Here is a 25465-nt window from a genome sequence, read left to right as displayed (position 1 = left end):
TGTGGTGCTGGGGTCCAAGAAGAGCTGAAGACGGTTCTGGTGTCAGGGAAGAAGTTTTAATGGGACGGAGGGGCAACAAATTTGCAAACTGTAAAGTGCAGCCTAGTGTTGGGGATCTTTCCTTGCCCAAACCCCGCTTTCCCTGTTATCTGAGTCCTTGCCTGGGGTCTCCCATTGCGATGGGGCCCGGCTCCACCCGCAGGCCCTCCTGCCCCGGGCACGCCGCAGCCGCTGCTGGCCTGGCTTCTGTTACCTCTGATGCTGCTCGTCCTCCTTCTGCTCCTCGCCGCCTACTTCTTCAGGTAGGAGTGTCCCTGGGGCGCAGGCGGACTTGCCCCGACCAGCTCTGAAGAGGAAATGAGCTGCTCGAGGCTGCAGGGCGGGTGTGGGCCCAGACAGAGGGTGGCGGGGCTGGTGACGGGAGGGGCTGGGGACCCACGGGGCTGGGGACCGGAGGCCAGGGTGGCTCGGCCCAGCCATGAGCAGCAGGAAGAGCTTCTCCCGGCTCACCTGGTGGGTATCGCCGCGCAAGGTCCCTGTGGTCTGGGAAATGCCCCCGGGCCCGGGGCTAACCGGTCTGTGTCTCCAAGGTTCAGGAAGCAGAGGAAAGCTGTGGTCAGCGCCAATGACAAGAAGATGCCCAACGGGATCCTGGAAGAACAAGGTACGGGAGGCGGGGGCGGGGGCGGGGGTTGCGCTCTTCCTGACCTCACTGGGGGCCGTTGTCTGCCTTTTGTTTTAAACGTTAAACTCCCTCAGCTTTGAGACTCCCGTCTCGCTCTCCCTGGTTTGACGCTAGCCTTTACGATGGTAGAATTTTACCATTTCAAGACTTTTCTCCATTTCTCTCTGGTGGGAAACAGACACTTGCTTTCAGTTTGTGGCTTTGTTGGAAACGCTGTTCACATCCTGTCGTTTTTTACAGGGTTTTGACATGTAACGTTTTTCAGTAAGCCCTCACGCTCCTTCTAGGACGAGATGGCCTGGCTCTTACTCTAAAGCGCTCCGAAGGGTTTCCCTGAAATTTGCACTGTTTTCGGATCGCGATGCAAAAAGGGAGCCGACATGTGTGTATGTGTAGCGGGCGTGGTTGCCGTCGGCGGCGGGCCTTCCAGACCTTTCTTTCTCCGCGCTGAGTCCAGTTCAGAAAGTGTTAATGCAACTTACAAGGCACATTGGTTCTTGCCCCCCCCCCCCCCCATCCAGATGGCCGAGAAAGTTGTGTGAGGCAAAAGTTTTCAAAAGTCTTGGTTCACACCAGTGGCTGTCACTTCCTCCGGTCGCTTGCTGCCGGCTTGCTCCCCGCTAGGAGGGAACAAACACGCTGTCAGACTTCAGACGCGGTGGCAGGACTGGCAGCAGAGACGGACTTGGGGGCGCTGGAGGGCAGTTTCTCAGGCTTGGGGCCGCAGCACACCTTGTTAGGTGCTAACGTGGCCTCTGGGGGCCCCCTTCCTGCCCCATCTCCCTGCCCTGCACCTTTGAGCAGCCTGAATGGGAGGGAAGAAGGTGTGGCTGGTGAGCCCCGGAGGCCCCCGGCAGACTCCTGACACATCTTCTCTCCGAGGAATGAGCCCGGGGAGGAGTTCTTGGCTGGGCTGCCGAAGACGCTGCAGGTGGGGACAGGCCCTCGGCAGGCATGACAGCAGAGGTTCCGTGTTAACCGTGTCGAGAATATTGGCGCATTTTCCAGGGAGGGGAGCACATGCCAGGGATTTCTCCGTTTGTCTCACTCTGAGTGGATGGAAGGAATTTGTCCAGGAATTGCCCTGCAGCCAGCCCTTCCCGGGCCTCCCTGTGCGCTCGCTGCCGAGCAAGGGCAGTGTTTGCCTTGTTTCTGCTGGAGCCTACAGGCTGTCCGCATCCAGGACCGTGCGTGTCACAAAGAAGACAAGGCTGATGGAGACTCATATCCTAACCGATTCCCGGTCTCTTCCCAACTCGAACCAAAATGATTCTTGCTAGTTTATTTACATAATCATCCTCCTTATTTCGATCCTGGAACATTGAGCTGACAGGCAAACTGCCCAAATCCTTTGCAGAAGGAGCTGAGGCCAGGGGACTGAGATAAGGCGTCTGTGGTGGGTGGGAGCTGGTCACCCCCCGCCCCCGAGGAACGGCTTGGGTGTATCACAGGGGACAGATCTCCGCACTCAGGTGCTCACACCTTCTCCCCTGCAGCCCGGGCTACCTGATCTAAGAGCAGTGAGCTCCGCCCCCCTCCCCCCTCCCCCCGCCAGCTGTGTCTTTCCTCCAGGAATGCTGTCAGTCTATCTGGTTAAGGAGTCAGCTGTCCTCCAATATGGCTCAGTGGCCCCCATGTTTCTTTTGGTCCCACAGAGCAACAAAGAGTGATGCTTCTCAGCAGGTCCCCCTCCGGGCCCAAGAAGTACTTTCCCATCCCTGTGGCACACCTGGAGGAGGAGATCCGAGTCCGCTCCGCAGATGACTGCAAACGCTTTCGCGAGGAGTTCAATGTGAGTGGGGAGTGAGTGTCTTCTTGTCCTGGGTCGAATACGCGGACAGGTGGTACCGTATTTCAGGATCCATTGCCCGAAGACGGGACCTCTTGCACCAGTCATGACCCTGCTCCAGAAGTGGGTTTCTGGAGAACTGATTTTTGCTGCTGGACGCCTCCCCACCCTTGTTGATCATTCCTAAGATGGGACTCTTGAGGGAGATGTTCCCGAAGGCTCCTTTCAGCGCTCACACTCCGACTGCCTTATCCTAAAATCTAGCATGACGGAGACTCAGGAGTCTTGTGAACATGGAGGACCAGGGCCTGAGCAGGTGGCAGTGGGACAGTCCCGTGTTGAAAGCGGGGAGCCCCGCCCCACCTTTCATGGGCTTCAAAGAGCTTACGCATCTCACTGGCAAAGGAAATATCCCTCTTCTGACCCCTGCTCAGAGCATGAATTAAGCAGTCGTGGGGCTCTGGGGGGTGGGGGGGCATGAAGTCTGCCTCTGAGAGCCCTTTGGTTTGAGGTCTGCTCCAACCCCTTGCCTTCATTCGGCTACTGTGACCTTCTCTGTGACCTCAGAGATGCCTGTCGGGACAGTCCCCATGGTAGCAAACCAATTCTCCTGACTCTCAACACAAAGTACGGACGTGCGTTCACCATGCTGCTCTTGTGTTGCTCGTGTTATAGTCAATGTCCTGTGACTCTTGAACGTGTTGGAGAGACGGGGGGTGGGGGGTGGGTAACACAGACACTGGGAAGAGTCTCCTTGGGTTTAGCTGCTCAGAGTTGATCCCTGACTGTGTTTTGAGTTTTGTTTTATGCATTTTCCTCGTGTTGTGCACGGCCGTGTGCCGAGCGTGGAGGTTGCAGGAGGAGCGGCCGAGCTGACCGGCTGTGGCCCGGGGGTCCGCTGCGTTTGCTCCGCTGGCCTCCACCGTGGGGGTGCGTCTTGGGAGCAGAGGGGCCCGTCTTCGGGACCTCACGGCTCCCTGCGAGGCCCCGACAGCAGGCTTCGTAAAGAGCAAAGCGTTGTGCGGTCGTTTTACCCAAAGATGACACTGCTTCAGCCCAGGGGACGCGTCACAAGGAAGCGTCCGGTGAGGGCCTGGGAGGTGACAGAGCATTTCACCTGCACTTGGCTTGTTTTTTAACCCACGCCTTGTCCGCCTTTATCCGGCTTCCTTTTAATTGTTTCCAAATGTATCCCCCCCACACACTTTTTTTTGAGAAATTAGGTCATATTGAAAGACAGCTCTAAGCCATATTGTTTTGCAATCTGTCAGCCACATAAGCGGAGTGAATTCTCCACGTCCGAACTATCCGGGTTTGCAGCAGACTTTGCCCCTCCTGCCTGGTCCCAGTTGCCCTCGCACTTGGGTTTCTGCACGCCGTTTGGGGGCGGCCGTGCCAGCAGGAAGCTGTGAGTCAGAAGCAGCGGGCTTTGCTGCCGTCTCGGGGAGGAGTGAGGGCCACTCCGACAGAGCAGGCCGGAAATAGGGTCAGGCAGGTGAGGCCAATGCCCCAGGCACAAAGAAACCTCCATTCCTCAGGAGAAATAATATTTAAGACAACAAGCAAATATCAAAATCAGAGTGAACAATCCATGCTGGGTGAAATAGTACAATTGCAAATAAAGACGAGGTCATGCCGACGGGTTGCTCCGACGTGGCCTGTCTCCGCACTGTCACCCATCCTGACAGTATAGAAAAGTTTCATGATTGGGTCATCAACAATTACTTTTTGGCTTTGATTTTGAGTTTAGAAAGAAATTAAATATTCAAATGCATTTGAATATTATTTTACTTGATTTTTTGGGCAGTTTTGGGGGCACCACTTTAAATTGGGTGCCTCACGCTTCTCGCCCTGCCCCACCCCTCCCACCAAGCGGCTTCCCGATGGCCCCCTGGAGGCCTCGGTGCAGGGCAGGGTGGGCAGATAAGCAGAGGGGAGGAGGGCCTGGGCCTGGCGCTGGGGGACCTGGGGCGAGCTGCCGGGACTCTCTGGACCCCAGTTTGCTCCTCTCACGAGTGGGAGCCAGCCGGGTCCTCAGCCACGTTTATGTGGCTTCCCCCTTGTCAGGGCCCCGGAGCCTGCCAGGACCAGCCCAGGCCTGGCTCCACACTTGAGCTGGACGACTACATCTCATCTCCCTCCTTGGCACCCGCTGTCCTGAGTTCCAGTCCCAGAAACTGTGGAAGGGACAGACGAGTCTCAGAGCCGTCCACCCAGACGAGTTTGGATGTGTTTATTTGCCAACCCAGAGCTTCAGTGGACTGAAAGCGTTTGGCACCAGGGTCCGCTCGGTGGAGCCCTCAGGGAGGGGATGCTGGCTTTGGCCTGCCCAGATTCCTGGCCCAGCTCGTCTCTTACCAGCCTGGAGGGCTTGGGCCATTACTTAAGCTCTGCCTGCCTCAGTTTACTCACCCATAAAATAAGGATGCTGCCTGCCACAGGACATCCCCTGGAGTGTCCTAACGTGTAAGAGAAGTAGTCGTGGGCCTAGCTTAGCTGCGTGTCTGCACAGGAGGGGGCTGGGGCTGCCATGCTTCCGAGGACCCCTCCTGGGAACCCCCAACCTCAGTCTCCACCCTGCCACGCACGAGAGCTCCCCCAGGGAAATCTGTTCCAGGCTCTCAATTAAACCCCATCAAGGGAGTGCCATTCAGACCCTGAATAGCCCACTTCCCCGGACAGAGTCTTCCCAGTCTCAGACCAGCAGGCTAGCCCAAGCCGAGGCCCGGATGCAGCCTGTCATTACCGTTGTGGAAAGGCGCAGGGGCGGGGCCGCTAGGAGAGGGCCGGACAGGGCATGCAAACCAGACCTGTCCCCAGAGCTTGCTGGCACAGCTCCCACCTGGCACCTCTCTGCCCTTCTCCCCACCTGCCCAAATGCCAAGCAGGGAGGATGGGGAAGGGGCGGGACCTGGGGCTCCTCCCGTGTGTTCACGGACATGAAATCTCACCTCGCGGGAGCAAACAAACCCTCTTCGGCCAGCGTATGTAACTGGACGATCAGTCACACGGTATTGGGTGACCAATTACCACGTGTGTGGCTCACGCCCGGCGCCGCAGGGGTGACCCAGTTACGGCGGAGCCTTCCCCCGGGGGCTGTCCTGCTTCCCCTGTGCCGTATGAGCAGCTCGGGGTCGCGGGTCCACGGGCACACGGACAGCAGGAGAAAGGGATGAGCCGGCCCCTCTCGGCTGTTACTCTGTGTGTTGGGCTACGGAGACGTGTTCCCTACGCAGAGCACCGGGCCTCTCACGCCAGGTGCCCCTCTGCGCTGCCCACGAAGCCAGTGTCGCCACCCCCGCTCCGTGTTCCAGGTCTCAGGTCCCTGTGGTGGGGAGGGGTGGCAGGGCTGGGTCCACGCTCGCCCCCGAGACCCCTCCGGCCTCTCTACCCACCACGCTGTAGCCGTTCACCTTCCGAGGAAGAGGGAGGCATCCGGGTCCTCTTTTTCTTTGTCTTTTTAATGTATTATTCGTATAGACTTTGATTTGTAGAGCGGTTTGAGGCTTACAGAAAACTCGTGCATCGGGTAGAGGGTTCCCGTGTGCCCGGCCCTCCCCGCACACAGCCTCCCCGGCTGCTCTTGCCCGGTGCGTCCCAGACGGTGACTCACGCTGACGTGTTGTCGTGCTCTCAAGTCCACAGCTCGGGTTCCTGCGTCATCCATCGTGTGGGTTTTGACGAACCCGTGACATCATGTACCCGCCTTTATAGTAATATACCTCATTTTCATTTTCAGGGCTGAGGTCAAAAACAGCTTTCAGGTGTAGACAATGAGAAGTCTGTAGAACGTAATCACCAATTCCCTGTCCAGGGCGGGTCCAGGAAGTCAGTGTCAAGACAGCTTTGATAAGAATCAGAAACTCCAGGCAGAGAAGGTGCTGATCCCAAGTACCCCGCCCACTGTCTGCCCCCTCCCAGGCTGGCCTCCACACCGGCCCTGGCAGGTCCTCTGCCCATGGCCAGCCAGTGTGATGACCCCAAAACGGGGAAAAGATGACACTGGCTGGCAGGGGCTGAGTCAGGGATGGAAAAGCCCTGTAATCCGGGAGAGGGAGGCTCTGGGCACCTGTGCGTGGTAGGTTCATCCCTCCTGACTCACGGGGTGAGCAAGCCTAGAGTCTGGGCTGCACTGTGAGCCCTACCCCCATGCCCCTGGGACTTCATACTTGAAGAAGGAAGCATCCTCCTCGTGGCCTCGTGCCAGCTCCAGGCCAGACAGCAGGCCCCGACCCCATGTCTGCCCCTTGCAAGCCGGGGGATTCTGGTCGCATCTCCAGCAGCCTTGGGGGGCAGTTTCCTCATCTGTAAAATAGAGGTGACGCTCGTGTCATCTCAGGATGGCTTGTGACGGCTGGGGCCCCTGATCCAGCTCCTCCTATGGGGCCTGGCACACCGAAGATGCTGCAAATACTCACCTAGTGCTTGAATTCCTAGGGTTCCTGGTCCGGTCAATGTTTAGGTTAATGTTGAAAGGCATGATGTGGGGTTTCAAAAGGCTCTTTCCCTCTGTGCACTGCAAGGGGGCTCATCTGAGTGCAGAGGATGGCCCAGCAGCCCCCAAATGCAGGAGCACAGCCGGAGCCGGCAGGATGGGAGGGACCCCAACTGGTCAAGGAATGGAAGTCAGGGAGGCCGGGTTCCCGTCCACCGAGTGGCACAGCGGTTACAGGGTCCGAGTGGCCCCTTCGTGTCGTCGTCCAAGGCCAGCTTTGGAAGCCAAGGGTGCACACAGGCCCCCTGGGGATCTTTGTGCTTGTCTCGGGTGGGGCTGGGGTCGGCAGTCGCCGCGGGGCCCCCTCTGAGCTCTCACTGCTGGACTATAAGCACACGGCATCGCAAGCAGGGGCCCCATGGCTGAGTTCCTGGTGCATCACTGTGCTCAGCCCTCAGACCAGCCCCAGAGGCAGAGCGTACCTTCCCAGCCCCTCTGCACAGACGCCCTTGCTCTGCCCTCTCCTGGTCCCAGGCTCTCCTGTGATCGGCCGGATTTGTAGTGGGCCTGTTCTGGGCCCGGACTCTTGGCTCCAGGGGACTGGGTGACAGTGCCTGGGCAAGTCCCTGCCTTCATGTGTCTTCGGGTCCAACCATGGGGTCAGCACTGTGTCCACGGCTCCCTTGGCCTGCTAGCCAGAGTGCCTTTCGTCACGGCTCTGCCCAGCGCCCGGCACAGCCCACGGGCAGAGAGGGCCGCAGACTGGGGGGCAGGGTTGGGGGTTGTCCAGACGGAGTCTTCCCCCTGCCCGCGCTCGTTAGGGCAGCTGACATGCACACGGTGTCTGGATCCAGGCCCTTCTCATGCTAACTGTGTTTTCTTTTCTAGTCGTTGCCATCTGGACACATACAAGGAACTTTTGAACAGGCCAATAAGGAAGAAAACAGAGAAAAAAACAGATATCCTAACATCCTTCCCAGTAAGATTTTACCTTTCTTGCATGATGGGTAGCATTGGGAGTATGTTCGACCTTCCCTCGCAGGTCCCGGGGACTGTGCCTGTGGGGACAGCATCGTGGTCGAGGGCTCGGAGATGGGGGCCCGCACCCGCACCGCTGCTTGGCGTTTGCACCGGAAGTGTAGATGCCCATCTCCCACGGGCGCCTTGGGCCACCTCTGTCATGGTGGGTCTGGCCACCAAGCCCGTGCTCGGTGTCGAGACCCGTGCTGTCCAGGAGCCAAAGGGAGTGCCACCTGCACGGGCTGGTGGGGCCCTCCTACGGGATCCAGTCCTGAGCCCGTCTTGTGCTGGTGATGGCCCTGGTCCTCTCCTTGTCTCAGACTCTGTGCTCCTGGCACCAGCAGCATGTGCCCTGGACTAGGGACAGAAACAAAAGAATAAGAAATGCCTGGGAGTTTGGCAACTTTGTAGGAAGGCTGAGAAACCCCAACCACTACAGGAAGCCAGGGGAGGCCTTTGGGGCCAGGTGGCTGACCAGTCTGTCCAGGGATGTGGCTGGATGGGCCATGCCCTGGGGGTAGCTCTCACAGCCTCCGTTGGTGCCAGGACAAACCTGAAAGTTCCTAGTTGCCCTTATACAAGCTGGCCGAGGAGGGTTTCCATACTCTTTGTGCAGCTGGACCCCACTGTGGGCTTTGCCCAGTGGGCTAACAAAACGATAGCCAGGAAGTGTTTAAATCCTGAACCCCAGGCCTCCCAGGCATGCCCAGAGAGTCTCCCTTCTCTGACAGAGCCTCCGTGGGAGCGAGGAAGCCAGCCTGTGCAGTGGACTCTTGGTTGCATGTTCAGGATCAGAGTGAAGTCCGTGTCTTCTACAGGCCAGAGAAGCCATGGTCCGCCCAGTTTGTCTGGCCTCTGGACTCTCAGTGCTCGATAGAAATAATTCTTCCAAACTTCGCATGTGTTTTTTGCGAAGGCCCCTGTGAGGCTATGATCCAGCTAAAATGAGAAATAACCAAATAGCCTTTGGGCCAAATTGTATTTGTATAAGTAGCCAAGGCAGCAGCGGGAGATGTGTCAGGAAGTGGTGTGGCCGTGCCGCTGGGTGGGGGAGGGGACTTGGGCCCACGTTAGACTCTGGACATGCAGGGGGACGGTCTGGGAGGATCGGACGTGGGGTGTCAGAGAAGGGAGGAGGCCAGCCACTAGGATTGACCAGCTCCAGTGAGAGGAGAATCGTGGTGGGAGGCTTGGGTTCTTTGGAATATTTTGTGTCAAATAAAAATTGGGATATTTGGAAAGTAATATTATTATCTATTATTGGCTTAACTAATTAGCTTCATTAATTAGTTTACTTTATTCATCGAGGTGCTGAATGTATAGGTTGAGGACTTAGTCCAAACCAAGCGTTTCCTCAGGTTCCTGTCCCCCATTTGTCTCTTGCTTACTAAACCCCTATAGTTTTTATTTTATATTATTTTTTACTTATTTATTTATTTTTAAAGATTTTATTTATTTGTCAGCAAAAGAGAGAGATTGAGAGAGAGAGAACAAGCAGGGAGAGCAGGAGGCAGAGGGAGAAGCAGGCTCCCGGCTGAGCAGGGATCCCGATGGGGGACTCAACCCCAGGACCCTGGGATCATGAACTGAGCCGAAGGCAGACGCTTAACTTACTGAGCCACCCAGGCGTCCCACCCCTCTAGTTTTTAAAAGGTGACATTTACACTGAAAATTAACAATATTTTTGGTGAGGCCTCAGTGGGGGCGGGACTAATGGCCAGGTGTGGGAATTAGCTGCACCCCACCCCGCGTCGCAGAGGTGATGGCCCAGGGTGGGGGATTGCCTCCCCCAGCAGCCGAGGCCACCCCCTGCACGTTTGCTCCAAGCTGTGTTCTCCAGCTCATGCTATGCAGGGAAGTGGGGCTTTCCGGCTTGTATAAACATGTGACGGGGCCAATCCTGCGTCCTCCCACGCTGGGTGAGGGTCCAGCCCCAGCCCTCTCCTGCCCAGGCGCCCCGTGCCAAGGAGGCAGGGTGCTGGCAGTGGTCAGGGGCCAGGAAGTTCTGCCTGGATGTAAGGCGTTTCGCGTGGATGGGACACGGGATCTCTGGGATGATGGCATGGAGACACTTGGGATGTGACCTGGAGGGTCACCAGCGGGGGGGATCCGGCATCAGCAAGGCACAGGCTGAGGGAGGGGGCGTCTCCTTAAACTGAGCAGTTGGCCAGAGATGCCCCCGGGGCCGGCTGGGCCCCGGGACAGGAATGAGCTGGTTCACTGGAGGTGGTTCAGGGGGTCTCAGGTCCAGGAGGCCGGGCTGTGGAAAGCCTCGATGGTTAGTCAAGAGACAGCATCCTCTTCTCCGGAAAAACAGCAGCAGCTGATCATTTCAGGAAATAATGTTTTGAAAGTGAAGTGTGACTTTCAGAATAAAAAGACAGGAAGCTCTTAGAAACTGTGAGATTCTAAATCGAACCAGGAGGCTATTTTTTGCCCTCTGCTTTCTATAGTTGCTCTCAAAGCGTAAACTGCTCCAGATGATTTTCAGCTAGCTTTACGCACGTTCAGGAAGAGCTATTTCTGCGTCGGGGCTTTCGGGCCCTGGGAGCGGGAGGATCTCACAGAAATGTCTGCCTGAGCTGGACCTTTGGGGTTTGATACCCTGACGGCCCCATATAGGTCATGAATTTCCCTGGGCACCTCGCTGCGCCGTCCTGCTAGGACAGGACGGATCTGGCCCAGCAGTGCGATGTCCAGACAGCGGTTGTCTGAGGCCGGCCCGCCTTCCAGGCTGGCGCGGGAAACAGCAGCTAGGATTCGGGGTCCTTGCCCCAGAACCACACCACAAACGCAGCCTTCTCAGGTAGTGTCAGTCCTGTGGGGGGGTCTAGGGAAGATAAAGCAGGACGAGGATACAGAATTTCTCCAGAATCCATGCAGTAAATGTGTACGAAGCTCACATCCTCTACCGATCTCTGTGCCCGGCACAGCGTGACTAACCCCAGGAGCACCTGTGACCCTTGACCCGGGCCCTGGGCTGAGTCAGGGCAACCCCACTATCACTCCTCCCCGGAGGAATAGGAGTACCCCAGCGAGGAGACCCAGGCCCGGGCCTGCAACACTTTTAAGGTCCCATGAAACCATCTAATTTCCTTTAAAATCAGAAAATAATATATATGTAATCCAATCTGGGTTACATTAAGCTTCATATTAACTCATAACACAGTCATAAAATAAAATGTTTCATCTTTTTTTTTTTTTTTTAAATGGAGGACATGGCCTATGAAGGTAGGAGTGACAAGCGTCCCCCGAAATCACAAGGGAACCCTGGCTGGAACCTCCCTGAGGTGTGTGGCACACACACACCCCACAAACACACACTCAGAAAGAAAGAGAGAAAACACACTTACACCACACACCCACGTATCACACCCTCGCACACAGAGAAAACACACCCCACACAGACCTCTCCGTGGTCGGCCTTCCCGCTCTGGGCATTGCTGGTACAACAAGCCAGAATCTTCCTGGCAGGTGGCCCCCCTGTGAGCAGCCCAGGTCTTCACAGACCACTTCTGCCCACTTTCCATCCCTAGAGATCTGAAGGCTGATGGTTGGAGTGTGGAGTCTGCTTGTCCTTTCCCTGGAAAGCCTGGGGGAGGGGGTCCCCCGTCCTTCCATCCAGGGTTATCCTGAGTGCACCAACTGGTGCCCAGCTGGGGTTTCAGAGAAGCCTATGGCGATCTCACTGTAGGGTCCCAGCACGTGCTGCTGCTCCGGGTCTAAGGGAGATCCAGCGGTCCCCACTTGAATCCTTACCTCCGCTGTCATCCCGGCGGTTTTACTGAGCAGCTGGCTAGGGTCTGGCACTGTCTTCCATGCTGAGGCCCAGTATTCAGTGAAACAGATGTGTTCCCACCGTCATGCCACGCGGGGTCTCCTGACACCTCCTCAGTCCCTGTGATCATCGTGGGAAACCCGGTCGTGTCCTTTGCAGTGTTAAATGCCGTAGATGGAAGATACGTACGTGTTATGTTTTGTTGTTTCTTTTTTAAACAGATGATCATTCCAGGGTGATTTTGAGCCAGGTGGATGGAGCCCCGTGTTCGGATTACATTAATGCTTCCTACATAGATGTAAGTCTGCCGTTGTCCTGTCCCCCCGCCCAGCATGACGCGCACGTCTGGACCATTTGGGGGCTCAGTGTGAATCATGACTTTTCTCTGGAGGGCCAGGAATTAAAGTATCACAACTTTTGTGGGCCATTTGGCCATAACACAGATAGCGTGGATGCTACCAGGCCTTTCGAATTAGCATCTGTCCGGGGATTCATTTTTAAGAAGCCTAGAAGCCTAGGTTCTTTATGTCACTGATAAAACCGGTTAGGAGGGACCAGGGAGACAGGTTTATGGTCAAACCATATCCACTGGATTAAGAACCCACTTGAACTGAAACTTAAAAAATCATTTAACAGTAATTATAAAATTATCATGAAAACACAGTGGAGGAGAATTTGTATCTATTAACCAGTTAAGAATATTTAAATTGTGTGTGTGTGTGTGTGTGTGTCTGGGCAAGTATTCACAGAAACTCAACAGAGGGACGACCAAAAGTAGCACAATTTCTGAAATTGCTAGTGAGTTTTCTTCCGATTTCTGTGTTTTCCAAGATTTTCGTGATTACTATGTTACTTTCCAAACAACAATGAAATCCTTCAGCAGAGGTAATTACGAAAAACTACCAACCTGATTTTATTGTTCTAGGGTTACAAAGAGAAGAATAAATTCATTGCAGCTCAAGGTAAGTTTCTCACTGTGACTTGCAGAAGATGATTCGGGTAAAATGACGTGGATGGCGACCGTGTCCTTATCTGATGGCCGGAATGCGGGGGCTTCGTTTCGGCTTCCTGTCAGTGTGCAGTGCTGTGTCTCTGTGGCCTGAATGCTGTCTGTCCCACCTGTCCCTGTGCGCAAGGCACGCGGGGGTGTCTCTAGTCTCACGGAGCCTCGCGACGCAAGGTGGTGCTCTGCTGACCCCGCGTGTCCTGGGAGCTGGGCAGAAATGCTGGGCTAGAGTCTGCGTCTTTGAAAGCATCCCGAGGTCATTCTGTGCGTCTGTGTGCGAAGCCCGTAAAGCTCATTCTCTGAACAGAGCTTCGAGAACGCAGACAAATTGGAACCTCTGGGCGCTTTGTCCCCCTCTGTGGTCAGGGCCGACCCATAAGGAGCGTGGCAGGCGAGGTCATTTCTAAGTGTGGGTGTAACAGGCATGCCGGGTGCTCGTCTACACAGTGTATAGGTGTAGACAGACAGACACACCTCTTTCCCACATCTGCCTGAGTCAAAGCCAGGGCACGCAAGAGCCCAGCAGTGACCGTCTCAGCGGGCTGCTTGTTAATTTAGACAGACTCGAATCTCCTTCAGCTGGTTGAGCTCTGTGTGGCTCCACCGTGGTTGTTGTTTTTTGGGGGGAGGGAGTGGGGAGCTGAGTAGCTTTTCAGATCAAGGCCATAGCCATGAGGATGCTTCAGCCCAGCAGCAGGCCCTTAGCCTTGCACACGGGCCACTTTGTGTGTGTGTGTGTGTGTGCGCATGTGCGCGTGCGCTTCTGATCTGGGCTACCATCCATCACCCCAGGAGCTGGGGCAGGCCAACAGCAGGTGTCTTTAGCAAGAGTCGTTCAGAGAGCAGGTCCCAGAAGTCAGTGTACATCAGCGTCACTTGAGAACTTACCAGAAATGCACACTCCCTGAGAAACAGGGAAAGGCACATACACGTACACCCAGAGGACAACAATGTTGGAAAACTTGACAGACGTTAGCTGACACAGGTAGAGGCTCCTCTCTCTCTCTCTCTCTCTCTCTCTCTCTCTCTCTGTGTGTGTCTGTCTTGTAAGCAGGGAGGCAGCCCAGGGCTGAGGCGGCAGCTCCAAGGAGAGGGGCCTCTGTCCTCTGGGTCTTCCTGCTCCGCCCTCCGTGATGTGTCACCGTCTTCCTCCGGGTCACAAAATGGCTGCTGCGTCTCTGGGCTCTGTGTCTGTATTCAGGCAGGAAGGAGGGCAAAGGGCAGAGGACTTTCTTCTGGGGATGCTTTATCTTTTGTTCCAGCGCTCCCCAGGAACACTAGCCCGCGTCTGTCTGGACGGCCCTGACTACGGCCCGCTGCAGGGGTCTGGGACACGCGGGCAGGGGCTCAGACACGGGCAGGGGCTCAGACACGGAGGGCGAGTCGGCCCGCCTGCAGTGTGTGTGTGTGTGTGTGTGTGTGTGTCACGCACGGACACCTGTGCCGTTCTGGAGTGGGCTCTGGTCTCTGCAGGCTTGACGAGCCCCAGAGTGGGCACAAGCCGCTGTGACACGCAGGCTGACCCGAGCCTCATCTGAGTACCCTTTACTGCTTGTGAACGGGGTCACCCCCAGGCGCAGATGCGCAGCCCCCCAGGACTCCCCAGCCCCAGCAGGGTAGCGGGTGTGGTCTGCGGTGGGACCGGGCGGGGAAGCGGCAGGCCTCCGGGTCCGCTGAGCAGCGCTGCCGTGCCTCAGAGCAGCAGGGCGGTGGTGGCCTCCCCGGGGCCCCACAGCCAGGGTGACGGGGGCTGGGACCCCCAGGCACCCTCTTCAGGTCTGACTTTGGGATCATCCCCTATCTTCAGGCCCCAAACAGGAGACAGTTAATGACTTCTGGAGAATGATCTGGGAGCAGAAGTCCGCCACCATCGTCATGTTGACGAACCTGAAAGAAAGGAAAGAGGTGAGCTTGGCCTTCTGACTCACAGAGGACGCTCTAGTAGCTTCTGGGGCTTCGCTGGGGGGCGTGCTCACCACATCCTTTTCCTATTCCTCTCCCTTACCACCACAGAAGAAGAAGAGAAAAAAACAAAAAGCAAAAAACCCACCAGTGGCTCGTAGCAATTTTATCTTGAAATAAATGTGCTGTGTCCCCAGCATCTCCCTGCTCTAGACCATGACACAGAAATGTCACGCTGTTCATCCTTTCCTCAGCCAAGGCTCCCTGGTCAGCCAACTGCTCTCACCCCTTGGTAGGAGCCACAGATCTCAGGAGTGAGAGGCTCAGAGTGTCAGGCTGGTGGTACTGTGGGCCTCAGACTAGAATTAAAGGTGGATTTCCCGCTTCTTACCCAGACGAGAGAAATGCATTTGGAAAACAAGGCGCATTGAGGGCGCGGCCCTCGTCATCCCTGTGCGAGCTTTTCTGAAGTAAAACGGGATGTGCGTACTTTATACGAACTTGAAACCTCTAGAAAGAAGAAGGGTACATGGATTCACTTCCTAAATGTGACAGATGTTCCTTCGCGTCCACTCTCCTGTACAGACAGTGTGGGGGGGGGGCGGTGTGTGCTGTGAACCAGCTCACAGACCCTGGCCCCCACGATTTCTGTCCCCCTGCGCAGAGCAGACGCCAAATAGAAAGCAGATCAAGGTAAACTGTGTCAGGAGGTGACATAAAAATAGCAGGGGGCCCAGGGCCAGTGCTGGGCAGGGGGGGCTCCGAGGGTGGGGGTGGGGGGCGGGCCCGCCTTCTCGGCACTGTCTGGCCCTGCCCTTCTTACGCCCGGGATTAAGGCAGAGCACAGCGTGATTGTGGCTTCGGGGGCAGGAAGGAAGGAGACCCACAGAGGGAGGAGCAGCCCCCCTCCTTGGGTACGGGTCAAGGCAGGGCCCGGAGTGGCACCGTATCTCCAAGGCTGGAGGGAGCTTGACCAAACGCAGCCCAAGAGAGGCAGCCCCCGGCAGGGTGATGGGACTGTGAGGCCAGGAGTGATCTGCTGGGCCTGCAGCCATGCTGGGAGGAGAATGCGTCAGGGAACCGGGCTCGGGCCTCCGAAGGGAGGGGCCTGAGTTATAGAAAGTGAGCTCGCTCTCCAGAGTAGAAGAATTGGAGGCTAGAAGGAGACTTGCTAGGCATGGGGAGACTGTTCTAGCATGTTCCAGCGTGCGGGCCAGAACAAAGTGGTGGCAAGCAGGTGGAGAGGAAGGGCCAGCGTGCTGGGAGACCTCTGTCCTGCTGGTCCCCGCTGGTCCCCACCCCAGCCCTGCTGTCACTCACTGGCCTGGGACCCAGGCAGCTAGGCTCCAGCTGTGCCCTTTGAGATGGAAGTCGTGGGCCAGGCCGGGGCAGCTCAGATGGGGCTCAAGGCGGACACGGGTCCACAGGCAGGACAGGCAGGGAAGAGCCCCCTCCCGGTGCCACCTTCACTAATTTGTTTCATACGTGCCAAGCGGTACAGGAAAAAGCCTTCAGTTACCATTTCCTGTTGGGTAGGATGGGGCTTTTGTTTTGTTTCCAAGGGGGTTGGGACTGGGCTGGAGAGGGCCACCCCCTTCCCACAGAGTGAATCCTGCCCCGTGGATGGAAAGAGTGCCAGGAGTCAGGGGATTTGAAGCAGGCACACTGAACCCTTCCCACGCTCCGAGCAGATGCCTGGCCAGGACCCGGCCCCCAAAGAGAAGGAGGACGCTGCCCTGGGAGCCCCGGGGTCCCCTGGGACCAGCGGCCCCCCTGCCGCCACTTGAGCAGCGCGGGGATGGGGGGGCGAGGAGGAGGGCTTCTTTCCAAACGGGAGACCCAGTGAGAGCAGCCCAGGAGCAGCGGGGCTCAGAGGACGCCTCCATTTCCTGCAGCAGGCGTCCTCTTGCCGGTACTGGACGTTTTCGCTCTGATCTGTCTCCGAAGCCTCCTACTGGATTTTTCCATTTCTGTGACTCCGCGCTGGCCGGGTTCCGTATCTTGATTTTCACCATTTCAGACGAGATCATTTCTCAATAGAGTTCCCTTTTCTTACTCGCTGACACTTCTGTTGTCCTCTCCCTGGCTTCAACATTCTGGCGAAAGGTTGTGAAATGCAGTTGCTCCAACATCTCATGATCTGACCAGAGGGAGGGGACCGCGGCCGCAGCGGGACCGGGAGGCCGAGGCCGAGGGCGGAGGAGCTTCCACGCGCACAGCCCTGTGGGGGGCCCCAGACTCAACCCTCAGGCCCAAGCGCGGGCCTTTCAAGGGAAGCATCTCAGGGGGTCCTGGAGGGTCCCCAGGGGGCCAGGAATGGCCCAAACCAGCACCTTTGAGATTCTGATTCTCCTCGGGATGCTTCAGAGATGTCCTGGAGAAGGGAGGGGACAATGTCCTGTTAGGACGGCGTCCTCATGCCCTCCTGCGTCCTGTGCTCACATCGGCCTCTCTTGCCTTAGGCGGCAGGTTCACAGTCTCCATGTGTAGCCACCAGAAGCCCAGAGGGGGGATGAGATGGCGCTGAGATGGGCCTCTGTGTGCAGGGCACCTGTCCTCTGCGGGCCCCTGCTTCGGCCAGAGCACGGACTCGGGACTGCCCCCCACCAGCTGCACGGCCTCACATTCTTGGCCCTTTCCCAGCTCCGGGAACCGCCTGAGGGAACCCGGTGTGTGCCGATGGCGGGGCTGGGGGCGCCCCCAGACCTGGTTATCTCTGTGCAACCATCCCGTGTAGGAGAAGTGCTCGCAGTACTGGCCGGACCAGGGATGCTGGACCTATGGGAACATCCGCGTGTGTGTGGAGGACTGCGTGGTTCTGGTAGATTACACCGTCCGGAAGTTCTGCATACAGTCCGTAAGCACTTTCAGTTCCTGGCTTTCTGGAAAGGCTGTCCTGCAAGAGAGCAGTGTCAAGAGCAAACATGCATCTGATTTTTTTTTAATATGAATATTTGCCCCCCTCCTCCACCGCTGGTGCTGTAGGAGCTCTCGCTGAGTGGCGGCTGGGGAGGGCCAAGTGCAGGGAGGGGATGGGGTCGAGCTTAGTGGACTGAGAATGTGGATCTACGCGGGAGGAGACAGGTGCCCAGGGGTCTGCAGACAGCCCCAGGCCCCCCTCACCATCTTGGGTGGAGGAAGTTGTCACTTGGGGGAGGGGCACCAGGACTGGCGGTTCTCGCCCAGTAGCATGATGTCATTTCACACGCCGAAGTGGTAAGGTGGGATTTTTTTTTTTAACAGTCTCAAAAGTATTTCTGTAACGTCCTCAGTGTTTGTCATACTTACTTCCTGCTCGTCCCTGCCCCATCCCTGCCTAAAAGAATGCAAGGCATTCTTCCATACAGATGCCTGTGTCCAAAACAGATGAGCAGAGATCTAAGATATATATATAGATATAGATATGGATATGCATCTATATCTATATCTATATCTATATATAAAAGGGAAAAACAGAAGGTCATGGTGTCAGGAGTCAGAGGAAGAGGGGTTGGCATCGTGAGCTGCACGATGAGGTTTCTAGAAGCCACAGCAAAGAAGGGAAGAGGATGAGCTTTATCGTTTTTACTGTCCCCTGCTTGTGTCCCTCACGGTCACACTCACACATGCACGTGCACCTGCGTGTACACCACCTAGCCCTCCGTGATCTGGGGCAGAGAGCCATGCTCACAGGCGGTAGGTGGGCTGGCCAGCCACATCATCTTTTCCCTCCAAATTAAGACACCGTGGGGAGTGAAAGGGCGCACTGCTGCGGGAAGGAAGTGGGGCTGCCAGGCCGACTGGGACGTGGCCGCCCCGCTCGCAGTGGGGGCTGTGAGCCCAAGGGCCAGCTTCTGGATGTGTCCGACTGCCCGGGGCCAGCCTGCCGTGGGCCTGGGACAGGCTGCAGGTCACGCTCTGCCAGTCCTGCACGCAGGTAGCGTGCCACCGGTGTCCTTCTTGCTGCCCAGCGTCTAGACGGTTGGGTGGGGCTATGGGGGCGGGAGGGAGCATCCTCAGAGAGTGATGTTGGGGGAGGGGGCCCTTGCCCCCACTCACACTTCCCCATCCCCCGCAGCAGCTCCCTGATGGCTGCAAAGCCCCACGGCTCGTCTCCCAGCTGCACTTCACCAGCTGGCCGGACTTCGGAGTGCCTTTCACCCCCATCGGGATGCTGAAGTTCCTGAAGAAAGTGAAGGCCCTCAACCCCGCCCACGCCGGGCCCATCGTGGTCCACTGTAGGTATGTCCGCACGGGGCCGTCGTGGGTCATGCCCCGTGGGCCGCTGCCGGTGTGGGCAGAAGGGCAGGCGGGGCGGAATGAAGCAGCCTCTACTCACTGGGAACAGAAGTGACACCTCAGAGACCCCCTTGGCGTGAAAGCTGGGGGGAGGTGTGGCCCACTGCGTGAGAGCAGAACCCTTTCCTTGGCGGCATCTGAGGGGGAACCCCAATACCCAGCACAGACAAAAGCCAAGAGGCCAGGTAGAGGGAGCCAGTGGGGCTCTGGGCAGGTTCACTTGGCCTCCCCTCCCCTGCCTCAGAGACCCCCAAGTCACCTCTGAGGACAGATCTGGAAACCACACTTCTATGGGGAGCCCCCTGTCTTGAGAAAAGAGTGCTCAGAGGGGCTGGGGCCACGGTCCAGGCCCAGTGAATAGCAGCCCCGAGCAGCCGTCCAGGGCTGGAAGTCCTGAAGGCCTGGTTCTGTGGTCTGGGCCGCCCGTTCTCCTGCCAGCTGCGTTCTCCCCCTCTGCAGTGGGAGGGACCATCCTGGAGGGCCCTGGACTTGCCCCGGGGCTGAACTTCGCACAAAGCTACAATCGGCATAAACTGTCAACACTGTGATTATTCCTTGGGTTGTGGGAAAGCAGCTTCTGAAAGAGCCCTTTTTCCTGAGCAGGTTGTCCTCTGTCTTTGCGCACCTGGGAGTCCCTGGTAGTTTTCGTACTGAGCTTTCATTTCTTCTGGAACTTGTGGAGCCGTCGAGGCAGGGCATAAATCATCCCCTCTGTGTCTTATATCTCCATGCCCAGTTTGGCTTCTGATGCAGAAGGTCATGTCCGAGAAAAGGCCCTGGACTTGGAGTTGGTAGACTGGCCTGTGCCCGTTCTGGCTTTGGAGAGAAAAGCAGAAAGATGAAGGGTGCTCCCTTGCCAGACTCCCCATCCTCCCAGTGGGTGCTTGGTTAGAACCTGCAGACAGTTTGGAGATCAAAGGGGAAAGCCTTGTCATCCTGGCCGGGGAGGGAGTCCTGGACCTGCCCCTTGGGAAATGAGGGACCCTGGGGCAACCGTGCATTTAGTGAGGTGGTGTCTAGGATTGCGGGGCCCGGCCCTGCCAGCCCCGCCCAGGAACTGTACTGGGGCGGGGACCTGCGGGCCAGTCCTGCTTGGCCCCAGCCCCGGGTCCTTGTTGGCCACTCCTGTTCTTGCCCAGACCTCACGGAAGCCAGAGTCTCCATGTGGCTTCTTCCGAACACCTGTGTGATGGAGTCAGAGCATCTGGATCACACGTGCAGGTGCCTTCTGTCCTTTGTCCCCTTTGTCCTTTGGCAGTGCCAAGGTCCTCCCAACGACCTTGTCTGTAATGGCCAAAACAGGTGTAATCAGGGTGACAGCGCGGTGAGCAGGGCCCTCCCTCGTCGAGGTGGAGCAGGCCTGGATGGAAGGGCCTGAGTCCCCGCCCAGGGACTTCCGCGACCCCATCGGAGATCCGGGCCCTGCTTGTGGCAGAGACCATAGGGACTTCGGTAGCCTGTCCTCAGGATCCAGAATCCGAGCTGGAGAAGTCCTGGCAGGAGGGGCCCTACCAGATCCTTCCCGCTGCTGCCTCTCCCTGGCTCAGGCTTCTGGTGGTGGCGGCCGCTCAGCTCCGGATGGTGGGCATGGGGGGAGGATGAAGAAAAGGCCTTTGGGTTTGGGTCAGGGCTGGCCGCAGGGAGCAGGCTCAGTCCTGCTTTGTCCCGATCTGTCCAGGTCTGTCGTGCATGGGAGACCTTAGGGAATGACCACTCTCCTTCTTCTGCTTACTTCCTCCCCACCTCTGGGCCCCAGGACACCTGCACTTGCCATTTATCTTATTTTCATGCCGGGTCCCCCTCTGTGACCTCGAGTCTCTGCCTTTGCTGTCGAACATGCAGTTGTCTCCCTGTGGCAATGTTTTACTTCCGCCCGGCTCCCGCGGTTCCTGGGGGCTCTGGTCTTCTTTAATGTTCTGTTTGGCCACGGGGGTTGTAGTATCTGGGAAGTGGGAGGAGGGGCACCCTCCGTCTCCGGCTTCCCCAGGTCCCTCTCCTCCCTGGTGGGTCCTTCCCCTCCCAAGCCCAGGCCCCTGTGAGCCACCCCGGATGGTGTGGGCAGATGGGTGGTTCTGGACGCCCGCCTGACTGCAGTCATGTGATGATAGGAATCCCTGCCAAAGGGTACAGGCCTGCCAGGAACTGGCAGAGTGGGGGGAGGAGACTCGTGCTGGCCGGACCGCCCTCCCCCTCCCAGAGACTCAGGGTGGAGTTGACTTCACGTCCCGCCTCCAACTTCGTCCTCACACCGGAGCTCCTCAGCTCTAAGCCATGTCGGGCCGGGGGTCTGGCTCTTCCTGGTTTCCATCCCCGCTGACACACTCGTCCGGAATGACATTCTCTGCTGGAGTCCTCTTAGGAACCGCATCCCCATGGAGGCCGGCCGAAGGACCACCTGGCCTCAGCCTTTTCCTGGGGCGCAGCGCAGCCCCTGTCCCAGTGGCGAGGCGGCCTCTCCTGCGTGCACCCTGGGCCAGGCAAGGGGTCCCGTAAGCGGCCCGGGGACCCTGACCACCTTGCACTAGGCGATTTTGTGGCCTCCTTCACATACGTATTGGGCAGGGCGTCTCACGGGGCTCTGCACCTGTAAGAGCTAAGACTCCCCAAAGGGTGCCTTGTGTTTGACCTGCTTTCCCCCCTGAAATGAGGGGGTCTGGCCCGTAAGAGGGTCTTCGCTGCTGTTCTCAGCCAGATTCGGAGACTAACTAGAAAGAGCAGAGCAGGATCTCCCCCCCAACCCTCCCAAAGGGGAAAGTGGGGGGACGTCACTCTTTAAGTTGTGAGTCTTTGTTAGAGAGGTGACTTTCCTTTTGCGACAGAGGTTAACGCTGCAGGGGCCGGAGGGAGCAGGCCCGTTCTCACGACAGACGCTGCACACACCAGGCCGCCTCACGAGGGTTTACTCGTTCAGCATGTGTTGGCTGAGCGCCACCGAGTGCCAGCTCTGTCCTGGGCACTGGGGAACAAACATGCACGGCCCCGCCATCTGGGGGAGACCCACCCAGGACAGCAGGTGGAGGAGGACAGACCCGAGGTCCCGGAGGTGCTGTGGGGCGTGCGTTGGGAGGGCAGGAAACTCAAACCCAAGAATCTAGTCGGGCTGCTTCCGAGCCAGGAGACGGCAGAGACCCTCCTCTGGTGCTGGAGAACACGAGCCGGTGCCTCCCCTTCCGGCTGACCTTGGCTCAAGAGCCCGCCGACCTAGCCTGGGAACCCCCTTTTTGTAAAGAAGCTGGAAAAGCCATTTCAAGTGTGACATTTCAAAAAATCCACTTACACACGTGACAACAAGATAGCATTTGGCAACGGAAGAAGATGACTCGCACAACGTCACGGGCAGCTGCTACAACAGATCATTCCGACGCTCCTTTTAACAGTTTCTGTAGTTCTTAGAGAAGGATTTGGGATAATTTCACTGAGACTATGGTGCCCTCTGGTGGCTGCGCCCAAGATTTGCTCTTTATCGATGGAGGAAAGGGGGTGTTGAGGGCTGGGGTGGGAGTCCCCCAGGGGAGGGCAGAGCTGTCCTTCTGTCCTGGCACACAGGTAGGTCAACTCTGCAGTCCCGTCATTTGCTGCGGGCGGGGTGGGGTGCTCTGTGCCTCACGATGGGGCATCTCCCCTTTTCCTGAAAGCGCTGGCGTGGGCCGGACGGGCACCTTCATCGTGATCGATGCCATGATGGACATGATGCACAGCGAGCAGAAGGTCGATGTCTTTGAATTCGTGTCCAGAATTCGCAACCAGCGCCCTCAGATGGTGCAAACGGACGTAAGTAGCGCCTTCCCCCGGCCCTGTACCCATCCTGGTGTGAGAGGTACAGTGCGAACCCAGAGCCCTGGGCCACCCCCAAACCACACGACTGTCCCCGACGCGGTGCATATATAACAGAGCCTGGGGGGGACAGCACACTCAACAGTGCCAGCTGACCTACTCCCCTTCCTCGACGCCATAAATGGTCATTATAAATGGCTCTCAGCCTGACTGCCCCCAGACCTCCTTCCCCAGGCAACGCGTGCAGAAGGGGAAGCCCCCAGGGGCAGCAGGGCGCACGCGAGGGTGCCGGTGCTCGGGGTGTCTCTGCAGATGCAGTACACGTTCATTTACCAAGCCTTACTGGAGTACTACCTCTACGGGGACACCGAGCTGGACGTGTCCTCCCTGGAAAAGCACCTGCAGACGTTACACAGCACCGCCGCCCACTTCGACAAGATCGGGCTGGAGGAGGAGTTCCGGGTGCGTGTGAACGGACCCCAGGGGAAGGCGGCTGACGGGTCGGAGGAACCGCTTTCAATCACTGCCCTCCTGTTGGACCCCAGAAAAAGCAGGGTGGCTGCCCTGGCCGTGCCGTAGGGGAAGAACAATCAGGGACTTTGAGACGGGAGCAGCAACCCGCGTGGGGGAGGGTGTCGTGCCCACGGATTTATTTCCCCAGATTCAGGAAACAGCGGGAGGTGGAGAAAGATGAACAGACGCCCTTGAGAGAGGTGCCGGTGCGGGGCTGAGGGGATCGCTCGCGAGTGTCAGTGTTGTGACTGCGTGGTTCTTGGCTGCAGAAACTGACCAATGTCCGGATCATGAAGGAGAACATGAGGACGGGCAACCTGCCTGCGAACATGAAGAAGGCCAGGGTCATCCAGATCATCCCATGTAAGGCAGCCCCGGGGGATTTCAGCCCTCAGGGCCGGCGGGATTGGGGTCGGCACCCGGTGGAAGTCTTTGACCACCCACTTCCGCGAGCCAGGGCCCCAGGGCAAGACACCCTCTGGGCCTGCGGTTAAGGGCTCCCGGGAATGATGGCGAGGGAAGGAAAGAGAAGCAAGGACAGGTGACCCAGACAGTCCTCGGTGTCCGACCGCAGCTCGTGATATGAGACATAGATGACGGGAGAGGGAGCAGTTCCTGGAAGTAGAGAGATTTGCTTTGGCCATGAGTCGGGGGCCACCCGATTCCCATGTCATCCAGGCATCCCCTAAGCCTGTACATGGGGGAAGGGGTCCTCCTCCAGGCCTAGAGGAGGTGGGAAACGGGCAGGGGTGCCGTCAGGACCCTAGCCTACGGAGGTCCCGGGTAAGGGGGGGGAAGGATGCCTATGTTTGTTGAGGGGGGAAGCAGAGAACTTCACAGGGATCAGAGGAACTGCAGGAAAGGAAGAGAGAGGGTCTGCTTTGAGGAGAGGGAGCGCCTCGTGGCAGGTGGACCCCAGGCTCCGGACATGCCCTCGTGGTCACCAAGCATCCAAAGTGCACTGGGGCTAGATGAAGCCTGCTGCAGCCTCAGACCCCAGCTTCTTGGTGGCTGTGGCCACCACTCCAGGCCACCTGCCTGGCCACACTCCTTTCCCTCCTGAAATGTGATTTTTTTAAAGATTTTATTTATTTATTTGACAGACAGAGATCACAAGTAGGCAGAGAGGCAGGCAGAGAGAGGGAGAAGCGGCTCCCCGCCGAGCAGAGAGCCCGATGCAGGGCTCCATCCCAAGACCCTGGGACCATGACCTGAGCTGAAGGCAGAGGCTTAACCCACTGAGCCACCCAGATGCCCCTGAAATGTGATATTCTTAACGCTTCTGTTGTGGTATGAATTACTTCAATTCACGACAAATGAAAATGTTAACCGCAATATTTTCAGAGCTTTCTCTCCTACCAAAACATAATTTTCTGGACCAATTTAATTAACCTATTTTATAAAGTAAACCTTCCAGGGACTTGACTTGACATAGCAATTTTATTAATAAGTTTTATATTTCGGGGGCACCTGGGTGGCTCAGTGGGTTAAAGCCTCTGCCTTCGGCTCAGGTCATGGTCCCAGGGTTCTGGGATCGAGCCCCGCATCGGGCTCTCTGCTCAGCGGGCGAGCCTGCTTCCTCCTCTCTCTCTGCCTGCCTCTCTGCCTACTTGTGATCTCTGTCTGTCAAATAAATAAATAAAATCTTAAAAAAATGAGTTTTGTATTTCGGAAGCTGGTAGCAGCACGCTGAAGTTTGCAAGGCAGGGCTGGCGTGCGCGCTCTCTGAAGGCACATCCTGTTTCGTAGATGACTTCAACCGGGTGATCCTCTCCATGAAAAGGGGTCAGGAATACACAGACTACATCAACGCTTCGTTTATAGATGTAAGTACAGGGGGCCCCGGACGCGCTTTGCGAAGATGTATGTTTCCTTCGTCTGTGATCCCAGGGACTCCTAATTAACTGCTTTCGACAATCCGGAAGGAATCCTGAAATCCAAAAGATTTCGTTAGCAGAATGACTTGCATGGAAAAAAAAAAAAAAGAAAGAAAGAAAAGAAAGGATAATGAATTTTGGGAATAAAGAGCGTAGGCGCCCTGCTAAGTAATTTGCTAGTTTCCGTTGTGTTTTTAAGACACAGCGATTTTTCCGTTCTATCCCTAACACGCTCGGGTCACCCACCGGTACTGCCTGGCTCTCTGTCCTGCACTGTCTGCGACCCGCTCCACGGGGACAACGTGCTTGTGTGTTCAGGGCATGGTCACCGGCTGTCTCCACACACGGTGGCGTTAGCCGAGGAATGGGTGGGGAAGGACACGGTGGCCGAGTGTACATCAGAGCTCC

At 57.2% G+C, this 25465-nt stretch overlaps 1 protein-coding gene across 1 annotated transcript in view; it reads left to right on the top strand.

Annotated features, from left to right (window-relative positions):
• The first annotated feature begins 342 nt into the window (after positions 1–342).
• Positions 343–25465, top strand: part of PTPRE (protein tyrosine phosphatase receptor type E) — a 35911-nt gene continuing 10788 nt past the window's right edge. Inside the window, exons 1-13 of the mRNA XM_080823186.1 lie at positions 343–513; positions 591–664; positions 2341–2477; positions 7798–7888; positions 11929–12005; positions 12633–12669; positions 14521–14618; positions 17353–17472; positions 18673–18836; positions 22529–22664; positions 22980–23129; positions 23450–23543; positions 24930–25006. Coding sequence (XP_080679312.1) covers positions 479–513; positions 591–664; positions 2341–2477; positions 7798–7888; positions 11929–12005; positions 12633–12669; positions 14521–14618; positions 17353–17472; positions 18673–18836; positions 22529–22664; positions 22980–23129; positions 23450–23543; positions 24930–25006 — 1290 coding nt within the window. The 5' untranslated portion in view covers positions 343–478. The remainder of the gene's footprint in view (positions 514–590; positions 665–2340; positions 2478–7797; positions 7889–11928; positions 12006–12632; positions 12670–14520; positions 14619–17352; positions 17473–18672; positions 18837–22528; positions 22665–22979; positions 23130–23449; positions 23544–24929; positions 25007–25465) is intronic.

This window comes from Martes martes, assembly GCF_963455335.1.
Source record: "Martes martes genome assembly, chromosome: 14".
Lineage (NCBI taxonomy): Eukaryota > Metazoa > Chordata > Mammalia > Carnivora > Mustelidae > Martes > Martes martes.
The sequence above is the reverse complement of the archived record's forward strand: the minus strand, read 5'-3'. Positions and strand labels throughout refer to the sequence as shown.